At 43.1% G+C, this 14,395-nt stretch overlaps 1 protein-coding gene across 1 annotated transcript in view; it reads left to right on the forward strand.

Moving 5' to 3' along the window:
• CDHR3 (cadherin related family member 3) overlaps nt 1-14,395 on the forward strand; it is a 41,192-nt gene that overhangs the window by 13,363 nt on the left and 13,434 nt on the right. The window contains exons 7-13 of the mRNA XM_065626862.1: nt 3,544-3,692; nt 4,858-5,047; nt 6,599-6,767; nt 8,267-8,366; nt 8,511-8,609; nt 12,087-12,313; nt 14,043-14,214. Of these exons, the coding sequence (XP_065482934.1) occupies nt 3,544-3,692; nt 4,858-5,047; nt 6,599-6,767; nt 8,267-8,366; nt 8,511-8,609; nt 12,087-12,313; nt 14,043-14,214 (1,106 nt within the window). The remainder of the gene's footprint in view (nt 1-3,543; nt 3,693-4,857; nt 5,048-6,598; nt 6,768-8,266; nt 8,367-8,510; nt 8,610-12,086; nt 12,314-14,042; nt 14,215-14,395) is intronic.

The raw sequence follows: 14,395 nt of genomic DNA on the forward strand, positions 1-14,395 counted from the left end.
ACTTCTGTTGTACTCCAAATGTAGATGTTTTCCAAACTTTACTGCTTTGACATCAATGGGAGGGTGTAACGTAAGGACAAGTAAATATAACAACAAAATACTACTGAAAACAGTATTTTCATCTCATTATGATTCCTGTTTTTCTACCAGAAAGCTTTGCCCTGATTTACCTCTTTTGTTCTTACTTATATTCTTAATAGTTTCAAGTTTTCCAGGCTCTGCATTCATGCTAAGAACAGCCAAACAAGCTTGTTGTGCTCGTTAGCATTTAGAGAGGTTAAAGCTATGCAAAGACCTTTGGACAAGTTCAGACAAGGAGATGAATTTTACCCTGTATGAATACCATCATACAGAAATTTACCCTTCACGCAGATGTGTATTTCTCCATAATGATGTTTATTCATGCGGAAATGTCTAGACATAAAAAGGTCTCACTTTTGATCTGTCTTCCTCTTCTTCCCAGACACTTAGACGTGTGAACAATCCTGGTGATCTTTGAAACATTGTCGTCTCTTATTGTGTCATAAGCAGGAAATTGTGTCATAACAGACAAGTCAGAAATAGCTTTTGAGGACTAATGGAGTTTTAGTTGGAATCAGGAATGTTGTTGTACATTTGGAAAAACAAGAAAGAATATACATGTGCCACCAGCAGGCTTTTTTGCGGTGGAAAGTGCGATGGATGATTGTTTCTGAAGCAGGAGTTTGACAATTACAGTCAATCTGATTCTGTTGATTTATCTTTGTCACTTGCATGACACACTGATTGGATTCGAGACACTCTCTTCATGTCTCCTGATCCTGAGGCTCTACAAGGTCTCTGCTGAGAATATTTATGACGGCTGCCCTCCTGCCATCTCTGGAAAGGAGAGGACAGCGTAGCACCTGGGCCATGCCAAGAGGTTTTCAGCCACTTGTTTGGAGCAATCTTCTGGGTGCTTGGTGGAACCAGAGCAATGCACAGCTCCTGGGCTGAGGCCCAGAATTTGGACTTCACTGGGCAAAGAGATGGAGAATCTGAAGAAACAGAAGAATGAAATGTTAGAAACAGGCATGGTTTCTGCAATAGTCAATAAGGTTAACAGCTCGCTCCATATTACTGTACTGCTACAAGCAGGAGGAATCCTCTTCCCACTGCCAACGTTCGCACAATGTGTTCTAGACTGATTATTTCCTCCAAATGGTGCCATCTCTGTTTATTTATCCTTATGTCTGGAATGCTAAAGGAGCTCTTTTAAATATTTATCTACTTGTTCAAGAATTAGTGAAAGCTGCAGTGACTTTAGCATCCATAACAGCTAAGGTCTAAGACTCATTTCTCATATGGCACAAGTAAGGCCTGGTATTTGTTTGAATCTTCTCCCTTTTAGATTGACACTACAGACCAAAAAGAGCAGCTCAGTTTGTAAAGAGCTGTAGATTGAATTACACTTCATGAGCTGTCCTCAGTACAAACACGCATGGCCTCTCCCCTGCTAAAATGTGAGCTGCATGCTGCGGCAATGTACTTTCTGACACTGTAATAATTAGTGCTAGGATGGGAGCTGGGGAAACTTGACGAGTTAGAAAACCTTTATTTTCTCCCGATCAAAGCTGTCAAGAACATAGTTTCAAAGGGTCTTTCTAATTGTTCCCATAGTATATGCAAGCACATCTGGTTTTGGTGTTCACAACACTACATTGGCATTCAGCCTTTTGAAATTCTGGCTGTTAAAATCAATGGAAAACTTGTGGAGTCACGAAAACAAAGGAGAAGACAAGAAAACAAACATATGCTTCCTTCGCAATTACATTGCAGTGTCTTAAGAGGTCTACTTGAACCATCCTGTAAAAAGCCACTGGCAGGTGGCAGACAGATGGACAACAGGACACAGCCCAGACGTAGCTGCGTAGGAAGTGGCGCCAACTCCTTGCAGCTGTACTAGTACTTGGTGCTACGGGGATGTGCTCAAAAACATCCCGTTTCTTCCCAAGAGATCTGGTGGGGACCAGACAAAGGCCCGTGCAGGGCGCAGGAGAGCTGGTAGGGCTGTGAAGGTGGAGCTGTAGTGAGTTTGCTGCCCACAGAGAGGCTGGAGTTGTGGTGCCTGTGGTCATAGGGAGTTCCCTACTGTGAGCCAAAACCAGTTAGAATCTCTCCTGGGTGGCATTTTTGGTAGCAATGAAGGAGATCTATTGCTATTTGTTTCTGAGTGACTCTGGAAGCAACAGGAGAGCAAGGAAGGAAGAGACCCAATGCCAAGAGTAAGACAGAAACTTAATAAATACACTGACTCCACAGCCTTCAAGAACCACTTGTTTACTTCCGGCTGTAAGTTAGGTGTTTTTACTGGGAAAACACCATGTGATTTCTCTCCTGTATGCTTTCCTCTTTTCACATCAGCTGATAAAACAGTTGAAGATACTGTGTCTTAACCATTTTTAAAACTGCAAGTGGAAACCTGGAAGCATGGGATCTTCTGTTTCTGCAGTTCTCTGTTCCAATTGCTAAGTGTCTCATGATGTTGATTTTCACATGACGACAAAGGGCTCATGCTTTCGTGTACCGGCAATTATAGACTAGTCAATTAACTAAGTGATGCATGGGAAGTTTAAAATGTTCTAAAAGGATTCAGTCTGAAACATACTCCTAATGCTTTTCTGAACTCTTGAGTACCTTCAACTCCCTTTGATTTCTAGAAGCAGGAGATGTTTGTGTGTTTGTGTGTGTTTCACTAGAGTAAGTCAGTCTTCACAAATTCCTTGCAGAGTTTTTTTGTGCTTGTCCATGCCTGCTGTTACATGTAGTTCAAGTACCATAATTGCATACCTGAGTACCCTGGTCAACATGCAACTGCAACCATTATAAGCAATCCTGCACAATTGCCCACAGACTATATCTGAGCTATAAAACTCAAATAATGGGAAACTTGGGAGCCCTGGCATAACAAACAGCAGCAGTAAGGAACCATTTTCTTTTGTAAAATTAATCAGACAGATGTTGCTGGGAGTTCGGAGCACATTTGTCTGGCGGGCACCCACGGGAATGCTCTTCCCTGCCTCCACCTACTGCAGGGGCAACTCAGATTTTTAGTAATACTGTTGTCCCCCCAAAGCCTCCAGCATTCATTCCAAAAGCTGATTCATTACATTACTGCTTCTATTTTTGTTTTTCTCATGCAAAATGAAGGAATTAAAGCAAGTAGCTTTACAATCTGGCAGCTCTGTAGGGAGATGGACTGCATGACTGAACAGCCCCTTCCATCTTCAGCTTCCATGATTCTGTGAAAGTCAAATTGTTTTTACTGTGAAAAACTTTCAGGGGAAGAACACTTATTTTTGTGGCTATGTCATGCTTTATGACCACATACTAGTTCAGCTACTGCTACATGTCCAACTGGCAGAACCAGTGACCAGGGATATTTACTCTGACGTGCAAATAGCCGTCTCTGAGCCCAGCATGGCTGTGGCTCTGCTACTACAGCTGGCTGCTCAGCTAAGTCTGTGTTCAGCTGCCTTTGCAAACACAGATGTGCGCTTTGCTGAATTTTGTTCTATCTTGTAGAAAACAAAGAATCTACAGGATTCCAGAGGAGCAAAGCCCGGGCACCTTCGTTGCCAATCTAACAGCTAAAGATCCTGATGATGAAGACTCCCCCAGCAGACTTTTCTACAGCATCCAGTCTTCTGACAGATATTTCTCCATAAATCCATGTAAGACAAACAAAAATTTACCTTCTGACACACACACAAAAAGAGACTTGCTACTTTGGAGAAATGTTTTTGCCTCAGTTTTAAATTGACTTACTTTATTCTGGAAAAAAATAAAGGGTCAGTATGTTATTAGGGTAAAATTCTTCAGTCAGCTGACCATCATTCAATAAGATATCTTGAAGAACGTAAATTAAAGGTGACTTCTTGAGAAATTTTGACTTAAAGCTGGAAGGTAACACTCCCATGAAAATAAATAAGGTTAGCTGCCTTCTTTTTAAACTCTGAGGATTGCAGTGACCCTTCTGGGGCTCCTGAAACAGCTGCACACAGTTAGACCAGAACGTCCTCTCTCTTGCCTGAAATCTGCTCTAGCATTGAAGCGCACAGCAAATCTGCACCTCAGCTTCATTGCTTGATTCATGATACTTTTCAGGCAAGGCCATCCAAAAGAGTCCTCTCTCTCTTGGTGGTCCTGTCTCCCCATGCTCTCTGGGGTGCATGCACCAGTGCTCTGAGGTTTTGCTCCAGGGCTGGCATTCAGTGACTGCTTTGCTCCTTTTCTGCTATTGCTTTAGACCTGCTTATCACAGCTGGAAGAGATGTCACACAACAGCGTGCTTTTGCAGATTGAGATGATCCTTAAATGCTTTGGATTCCCTCTGTCCTTTGGCTAGGTATTGCTGTATCTGCCTGACCAGAGCACTTGGCGCAATCTGTCACAGCCAAGAACAGCTCTGTGGATGGTGTGAGTAAATTTAGAGGTGCTGAAGGGTGCTTGAATGATAACAGTAGAAAGTGAAGCAGTCTTACTATCTAGAGAGCAAGGACGGCACAGGCATTAGCAGCTCATTGTCCTTGATGCTCCATGAGCCCACTCAACTCTGACTTGCACTAGCTCTTTGAGAACGCAAGGGAAATCTAACTGCTTTCCAAACCCTCTGCTGAGGCCACCTACAGTGTATTTTTGAGCAATAGGTATCTATCCATTAAAGTCTTACAGAACTTTCAGATCCGTTTTGTTTCATTTAAAAAACAAATAAACCAGCCATGATTTGCACAGAACAGAATTCTTTTTATTCTGCTGCCTGTCTGCTGAGGTACCCTGTCCCCTTGCATGTACATGAGTGTTTGTTACTTCTCTAATTTCTGGTTGCTTTCTGCCCAGCGACTGGAGTGCTGCAGGTGACTGGGAGAATTGACCGAGATGCCCTTCCGCTGCGGCTCCACCCAAACATTTCAGTGATAGTCCGAGTGGAGGACAGCCCCACTGGCGGTCATGCCAGTGAAATGGAGATCACAATCATTATTGACGACATCAATGACAACCCACCAGAGTGCGATCCTTCTACCTTCAGGTATTGAGGCTCTTCATTGCCTGAGTGCTGCCTTGTTGCCCCAGACCAGTGTGGGGACTAGGGCACATCAGTTATGGTCCCCAGACCTATTACAGCTAGAGGTTCAAATGGACATTCATCTTTAACCCTTTAGAGGTTACTGTTCAGTGTAAGTGTCTTGGAGCACAAAACTCAATTTCCTTATGTTCAAACTAGAAATTTGGACTAAAAAATTGTGTCTATAGTCACATACTTTATCTTTCTTTCAGGTACCTAAACCCATAGGATATCAGACCATGTGTTATAGAGTTACTTTTCTGACCCATACAGATCCAGGCTCCTCCTTGCCCACTTTATGCTAAACTGTGGGAAATCATTCACCAGGGCAAGTTTGCCAGGCAGTTCTGCAGTTTTATTTTAAACTTCCTGTTCTTCTCTTCTAAATCTCTCCCTTATGACCTGCATATTTTTTGTCTAATGCAATTTGTAAGGTCTTCAGAGCCCAGATCACCTCTTGTTATAGGTGTCCTCTGTGCATAGTAACTTAGTTATGGACTTTGCTATGGCTACAAATGCTCTGAGACCTTTGTGGTGATCAGGTAGTTTATATTTGCAGACGAGGACATAACATTAACTCAGTTTTACAGATGAAGTGTGTCATAGAAAGACTGACATCAAAATTGTCCATCTGAAGAGTTTGATGTGCCTGGGCTCTGATCCTTCAGGGTACACCGCACAGCCTAGTGCAGTTCTTCAGGTGCACATAAGATACTCTGATGGTCCTGCAGATAAAAATCCAGCATCTCAGGCCAAGAACCTATGCAATGAGGAATACCCAGTTAGTGGCTATCTGTTAGAATTGCTTGCTCACGATCTAATAGAAATGTCTGGCATTTAAATAACATACTTCTGCACACTGGCAGGAAGATAATCCAATGCTTCGGAGCGCTGACTAGTTACAACATTAATGACAGTAACACAATAGTCTCATTGTTATCTAGTGAACTTAATTTTTTATCTGAATGAGGCAAAAATCTTCAGGGAAAAAATATGATCAAATAAAGAACTAGTCTTATAGGGATTGCGCGAGGGAACAAAATCAGAGCTTAACATTATTTCAGTTGGTTCTTCAATTTTTTGTATTAGTTTTGATTAGAAACAATTAAATTGGCACCCTCCAGCCGCAGTTCCATTAGGTGCATCACAGCTTCCAATCAGGAGAACATTATAGCATACTGAAGAAATGAATGTTGTGAAGATGTTTTAGAATACTGATTATTAATTGAACTAATTTTGAATATTAAGATCTCGTGGCAGCTTCTGAAGTTTAACTGGGTTCCAGGTTTATGTTTTGGATCTGGCTAAATATTTATGTCCTGCCCATTGTACAGGGCTGTTGTCCACCACAGTGTATGGATCAAATACTAGGTTGCTTAATCAACTGTTGCCTATTCAGATCTAGACTTTCACTTAGAAAATAAATGCAAGTCAATGTTTTGGCATGTGATTTATGAAAAGTTCAAGAGGAGAAATATAAGTTGCTCTGGTGGGAAATGTGTTTGTTTTAAACAGGAAGGAGGCAGATGAAAGTACGATTGCTGGGACATTTCTTCTTGATCTCAGAAATTACTGTAAAGATATTGATGTTGATCCATCAAACAATCAATTTAATTTCACTGGACTATCTGGTTTTGGAAGCAATAACTTCGCTCTGGAGTCTGCTGTATCTGGAAGACTTGTGGTCAGTTGTTTGTGACTTTATTTTAGATTGTCCCATTTTCGAAGTCAGCTTATTAAATACTATAAGTTCTTTAAATTAATGGTCTGTACAAAAAAAATATAATTACTATAAATCATGTGACAGTGGGTATGATGTGGAGAATGAGTGTTTTGACTAGACGTGAACTACATACCCTTTGATAGGATGCTTTCTCTGGATTCTACAGAATTTGGTAAACAGAGGACTGTTTTCTCCAGTTTTAAATAAATGTGCTATAAACGACTGAAAAAAATTTTCCTTTTTTAGGGAGTGTGAAGCACCAACTTTGACATGGATAAACAGAGAAATTTGTTGCCATTTCATACCCATCTATTCATGACAGACTGTGCAAGATCCATGCTATTCAGCATGAAGAATTGAAATACTTGCGAAATCCCACGCTCAGTAAATACTTCCCAGCCTCACTGGTCAGAGTTGTAAAACTACTTTGCGTGGTAAATTTTCATGAAAGTGTGGTGGGATTTGTGCTTGTGTTACTTTGCATGTCAAAATATCGATTCCTTATGCTGATAGCTGCTGGTATATTTGCATTGGCTGGAACCTCCACCTGTTGCTGGACATGTGCAATGGTGGTTGTTTCCTTACTTTGAAAAGAACTGTGGACAAATACAGAAAAGAGGAAACAACAAAAAATAGGCATTCCATCTAAAAGGCAAGAGTGCTACAGGAGCAGTAAAACAATTTTGCATGACTTACTTTTATTTTAGATCTGAGGTATACATGTCAATAAGCACTGCCACTAGCTGCTTCATCTGCCAACATTAAAAGCATTTTCATTGCTGCACAGGACATGATTGTTGTCAGCCCTTTGATCACTGTGTATATGTAATGTACCGGGCTATCTGCAGTGTCCTGTCCCTGCAGGAATTTCCCTGTAGGTGATAAACAGTGCACGCTTGTGCTTTAGTTCTGTTGCCCTGGAGTTTATGGGGCTCCTCCAGAGAGTTCAGGAGATTAGGATTTAAATCCACGTGAGCCACCATTTAGTAACAACTTGGTTCTTGGATAAACACTTGTGGCTGAACCTGATACCTTTAATACGTGTCTGCAGGCACAAGCTCAAGGGGTGACCATTACTATTTAGCAACAGCAGATTCTTGTTGAGCCAACAAAGGGCACAGCAAATCGCCAGCTCATTACACGCTATTTGAATTAACCAGGTAAAAGGCCAAGACGTTATGATCCACATGATAAAATTTCCTGCACTTAAGGGGAAGATATTTTGTTGGCAGAAGGTAAGTGTTTTCAGTTGCCAAGAGACACTAGAGTGTGAACACGTAGAAAAAGCCCGGAATTCAATCCTGTAACTGGTTAATAGTCTATATTACTACTACACAGCAATTCTGTATATCCAAGGGGGAGACCACACTTGCAGAATGCTGAAAAAAGTAATTTCCATCATGTGTGTTGTGACTTCATGTAAGCAAGTATAAATACAACTGTGTTTCTTTTTAATTTAGATGACTGAAAGTATTGATTTAGAACACCCAGCTAATCTAGGAGTTGAAGTTTATTCTTTGACTGTCAGGGTGCAAGATATTGCCTGTCCTAGCTACTCAAGCAAGTATCCCTTTTACACTCTTTCGATATTTTCCTGTGCTGTAACAGCATGGAGAGAAGAATACCATATGTATTTTGAATATATGCATGAGAAAATTTCGCAGCCATACTTAACTATGATTTAATCTTCTGTTATATTTCCAGATATCATCTACATTTACATCAGGATAAAGCCAGTGAATGAATTTTTTCCAGTCTTCGGTAATTTATCATATGAATTCAGTGTTCCAGAAATTACTAAAGGTACCGTAAGTAGCACCTACATGATAGAAATAATAATGTCCTGTTGATAAGTACCTTTTTGCTCCAAATGGATTTTCATGTATTTGAATGAGGAGAATGGCTCAAAGTTCTGGTTCAACTGGGGTCTTACCATACAACCACCTAGTACCCTTAAATAGACAAAACTGGCAACAACTCCAATTGTACAGATGGAAGCTGAGACACACTAAAATTCAGCAATTGCACAAGAAATCTGTGACAGAGCCAGAAACTGAACTCAGATGTCTTGTTTTAGACTGTCTTTCTGCTCTTGATAAATTAGCCTTTTGGAGGGACTGTGGTGGTGCAAAGAAACCGCGATAGACTGACACAGGTGAGCGAGGACTCCCTGGGCCCAGGCATGGTGCAGGTTGGCCACCCCACTGTCCCCTTAGATCCGACTCTCCCCGGGTGCAGTGGGTACCCTGGAGATGGGGTGGGAGTGCCTGGAGGAGGAGGCTTGGCTCAGCCAGAGCAGCTCCTCGTGCCCAGAGCCAGGGTCCTTCCCATTCCTGCAACAGCCCAGGACCAGTGGCTGCAAACGTGGCCTTAAAACTGAATTTGTTGAAATTTTTCACATGCTTGACTGCCACCTCAGCACCCTCCCTGTCCCCTGGTGATTCCTGCACCTCATGAGTGTGCCGAGCAGTGTCACTTGCCTCCTTGATAAGCCTCACATGCCAGTTGCAAGTACCAGCCTTGCTCTATGCTGTGCTGCTTGGGGTGCAGGGAAGTTGGCATGGGAATGGCATCTTCTCCACCTTCGGCCTCTCCCTCATATGACCCAATGTACCAAATATAAAACTTCTGTCCCAGGACCTCACTTGCTGGCTTTATTCTGTTGCCTGAGAAAAAATTGAGAGGTCCATTAGATAGATGTTGGATAAATCTTGAGCCTCATTCTGGTCTTCTTAGGGTCACAGAATAATTGAAGCCATAAGGGAGATCTGGTGGTTTCAAGTCCAACTCATGTTTAAAGTGAAGCTAGTTTCAAACTTAGATCAGGTTTCTCAGGGCCTCATCCAGATGAATTTTTAAAATCTCCAAGAATGGAGACTGCACAGCCTCTCTGAGTCCCTGTTCCAGCTGAGCAACCTTCATTCAGGTAATTTTACCTTGTATCCAGCTGGAAATTCCTGTGTTGCACCTTGTGTCTGTTCTCTGTTGCCCTTTCACTGTCTGCTTCTGAGAAGAGAATGTCTTGGTCTTCTGGATTATTGCCCTTTAGGTAGTGGAACAAAGCAATTAATTTCCCCCTTTGCCTTCCCTTCTCCAGTTTGAACAAACCCAGCTTCATCAGCCTTTCCTCCTGCACCCTCTGCTCAGCCCCTGACACCTTAGTGGCCCTTCTCAGCCAGTTTCTTGGCAATGCTCCTGTACCTGGGTCACCAAACTGACCACAGGTATCTTTACGAGTGCTGAGCAGAGTGGAGTAGTCACTTCCCACCATGTTCTGGTAAAACCCTTGTTAATACAGCTCAGGATGTGGTCTCCATTCCCCCAAGGATACCCCAGTGGCTCGTGTATAACCTGTCCACCAGGCCCTGGGGTCTATTCCTGCAGAGCTGCTGCCTGCTCAGTCAGTCCCAGCCTGCACTGACACACGGGCTTGTTCTGGCCCAGGTGCAGGACTTTGCGTTTGTCTGTGCTGAGCTCCCCAAGTCCTGCTGGCCCATAGCTCCAGCCTGCTGGGCCCCTCTGAACTGCAGCCCTGTCCTCCAGCACGTCCAGCACTGCCCCAGGCTACTCTTACTCACAAACCGGCCCCAACGGCCACACCACCGAGGAAGACGTCCAGTTGTATCACTGCATCTGAGTGGGACATGGTGAAGTTGCTCATGAAACTCCAGGAGATTTAGCAGCCAGATAATCTCATATCTGCTTGAATTCATCAAATTATTCTGGCCAGGGCAGGCTCAAAGCACAGGCGAAGGCAGCTGTGCCTCTGGTCAGCAGAGCTGTGGGCTCTGTGGCGCTTCTGTGTCCATTTGCCTAAGCCAGGAGGCAGGGCTGGGAGGGGGCAAAGACATGCTTCAAGCAGCCCCGCCAGCCTGCCCATGACCTCCTCTCCCTTGCCATGGGTGAAGAAGCAAATCCAGATTTCCAGCCCTCATCCTCAGCTCTCTGTTTTCTTCCTTTTCTGGTCAGGAGTATCCTGCCAAGGCCCACAGGTCTGCAAAAATCACTCCTCCCTGCCCTATGGAGAAGCCATCATCAGCCACTGCTGAGTATGGTGAAGTTGCAGCTTGGCCTGGGAGGGAGCTGGAGAGACTGGGGAGACTGAGAGAGGCGGGGGGAGCTCCCAGAGGGGCTGCCTGGCAGAGGGACCCTGGTAACCCTGGCCCCCACGGGAGCCAAATTGCCAGGAAAGCAAGGAGGGCTAAGGGAGGACAAGAAGGCACGGGGTGGGCACTCAGCAGAGGACCCCAACCTTCAGGTGTTCATACCAGCACCTCACATTGATCAGCAGCCTGTTGTTCTTGCCCAACTTTTATTTCTATGGTGCATGGATGGAGCTTGGCTTTCTACATTGTTTCACAGTGGATATAATGCAGGGAATTTACTGGCATTTCCTATTCTGTGTGTGTCTCCTCATACCACTGACGTGTACCTTAGAAATATAATACTTGAAACCCATCTGTGTCATGGGTATGTCTATAAATGTCTCTGTGTTGGCCACAGAACTTTGCTGGTTACTGAGACTGTCAAGAGAAATACTTTTGGACTCAGACTGCCTTTTATTTAGAGCTGAGTTGACATTAACAGGGTGCTTGCTATTGCTGTACCAAACAGGAGCCAACAGTTTGCAATAGGGCTGAAGTTCACAGGGTCAGGAAAGAAAAAAAAAAAAGCGAACCCTTCTTTTACATCCATCTTCTGTCTTACTCTGTGCATGAAGACTATTCATCCTATATATGCATGAGTCATGTGGATGCATTTAGCATTGAATCAATGTCTGCAGAGACGGGTGTGCACAGTCCCAGCTTTGTTCTCACAGTTTACAGTGCTGCCATTTGTAGTTTGCTTCATACATGCTCAGCATGAAAGTAATTCAAACTGCTTTTCAAACACCTCAGAAGGAAGAGCAGCAATTGCTTTTCAAGGCAAAGAGCCTTGTTCTTCTAACCAAGAACCAAGCCAGCGCTTGGGCTGCCACGAGGCAGGAGTTTGTGCGTGTTGGTGCAGGGCTTGCGGTGGCCCTGACCACCAGAGCTCTTCTGTTGTGCTTCCCTACATGCTCCTCATGTTTTGGTATTTATTGCTAGCAGACGAATCATACCTGGGAGAGCCATAGCACAGCATGGTGAACTAGTATTTCTCACACCTTTGCTTTACCTTTTGGGGTGAAATCTTTAAAACAAATCTTCAGTTCAGCTTCATCAGGTTTTGGTTGGAACAAGTACTCTGTACTTCCTTTTCCTTAAAATGTTAATGAAATATGGATTTTCTGTCTCTCAGTTGGATCCAGCATTGGAAAGGTGAATGCCAGAGACAAGGACTGGCCACCCAGTGTCATCACTTATTCCATCGTAGCTGGAGGAGGCACCAGGGGTTACACGAATATCTTCTGGATCAGCCCAACCAAAGGAGATGTGAAGATTTTAGCTAGATTAGACTATGAAACAACTCAGAAACACATTCTCACAGTACAAGCCTCAGATCAAGAGAAGACTGCAACAGCATCTGTGAGTAAATCCACTGCTTCTACCCCTTTATCTACATTTTTCTCTCTTACTCCTGACAAGAATGGTATGACATTGGGCAAAGCACTTTGGTCTGTAAAAGGCAAGTCCACTCCTGCACAGAGCTGTATACTAGTCAAATGAAGGAGGTAGTGTTCACTCAGTCTTGGTTTATTTCTTACAAAAAGGACTAAAGTAATATTTTTAATGTTTTTAACTCTGTGGTTTTTGTTTCTCAGGCTTTTTTCCTTATTTCACCTGGGCAGTGAAATTGTTTTCTTTGCCCTAGAAAATTTAAGATATTCTTTATGGCAACATATGTCTTGGAAGATAGAAAAGGGACAGAGCCTTGAGGCTAGGTAGCACAACCTAATTTTAATGATGCTGAGTGCCAGGTCTTTTACAGATCTTGTGTAGTGACCCTTGACCCTTGAACATACTTTCGATTTTGTATGTGACAATTTTTCACTGCAAAGTGCCCAAAGTAATGTGAGAATCGTATTGCAGCCCATCAGAATTGTGTTTTCATGGGGTGGGACAGAGGGGATGTGCTGCATCTGCATACCTTGGGGATGGGATGAGGGCTTGGACAGCCTCTTGCAATAATGTCAGAAGGCCCACCCAGTACAGCTGTGTCCACGTGGCCTACTGGGGAGGGTCCCTCACACACGCCTCCCCCAACCGTGGTCTAGTTTTGTCCCTGATGGTGCTATCTGGCAGGAGCCAAGAGCACGCCAGGGACTATGATAATATTAATCAGGAAGGCTGTGATGCCTAGACCTATTTTATTGAGAAGAAAAAATATAGATGATATATCTACAAAGGTATTATATAGTCACTTCTTTCAAAGAATCCCAGTGTACTTCACATACAGACTCCTTTTTACTTCTTTTCATGTCTTCTCCCTCTTGACTGCCTTTCATTTGATTTTTGCACATCTGTTGGGGAGGGATACAGGTACTAGGCCTGCTTTCTATTCCAGCCAAGCACTACCCATGGAGATCTTAAGTGGGAGGCACTTAATCTCTTTATCACCTATAATATTTCAAGTTGATGACTAAGGAAAATTTAGCATCAGGAGGTTTTTATGATGACAAGTTTATCTGCTGCCTGTTAAAGACCAACAGACATTAGAAGAGAGATCTTTGAGAAGAGTAACCTTTTTCTCTCAGCCAGCTAACCCCAGCTGACATCAAACACATCTAGCTGACATCTAGCACAATCCAGGGTGCTCCCAGCCATGCAGAAGGCATTACCAGCATTTCTCTCTGACTAGAACAGTCAGTCTATAAGGATTCTATCTTCCTTCCTTGCATGGATCATGCTCTGAAATACTATAAAATATGCTAAGAAGCCTAACTAATGACTGTGAAGCTACTTGAGAGGTTTGAAAGGAAGTTTGATCAATACTTGGTACTATTATTATTTCTCATTCTAGCTGTGACACACTTCAAGTGATTCAAACAGTCAAAAACATCACCTTGAAACCACTGTGGTTTTGGAAGATGATTTGGGTTAAAGAACCTGCTCCCAGAAAAGAGCTGATCACAAGGAAGTCAAATGATCATAGATGTTTTCTGGCAGAAACTAGGTAGAAAGGGAGATTCATTGCTCTTCAACTCCTGTTGACCAAACAAGCAAAATGGGCAAAGCCAAACAGTTTCTGAAGTTCATAAAATTCTGGCTCAGTGCGGTGGATGAGCTTCAGCTTGTTCTTGCTCTTTTCTTTCAGGTAACTGTCAATGTTCTGGAAGTAAATGATGAAGAACCAGTTTGTTCACCCAATTTCTATTCGTTTCAAATCCCAGTCAGCTTAGCAGTTGGGACCAATATTAATGGCTTCAGGATTGAATGTAAAGATCGCGATTCTGATCCCAGGTCTTTCCGTTACTTCATTAATGAAGGTACTGTGTCACGGTGTGTGAACTGGGAGGAGTGCAAAAATTCGTGAATACTGATGGTTTACTTTGATTTGTAAATAAAAGTCTAGCATGGTTTATGTGCTACTTCTCATGGTGAGCTACTTGTGATCCTCAAGTTGTCCACATCATTACATTGCTGCTTACCAAAAGAGCTGTCTCTCCA

Source organism: Caloenas nicobarica, chromosome 1 (assembly GCF_036013445.1).
Source record: "Caloenas nicobarica isolate bCalNic1 chromosome 1, bCalNic1.hap1, whole genome shotgun sequence".
NCBI classification, from domain to species: domain Eukaryota; kingdom Metazoa; phylum Chordata; class Aves; order Columbiformes; family Columbidae; genus Caloenas; species Caloenas nicobarica.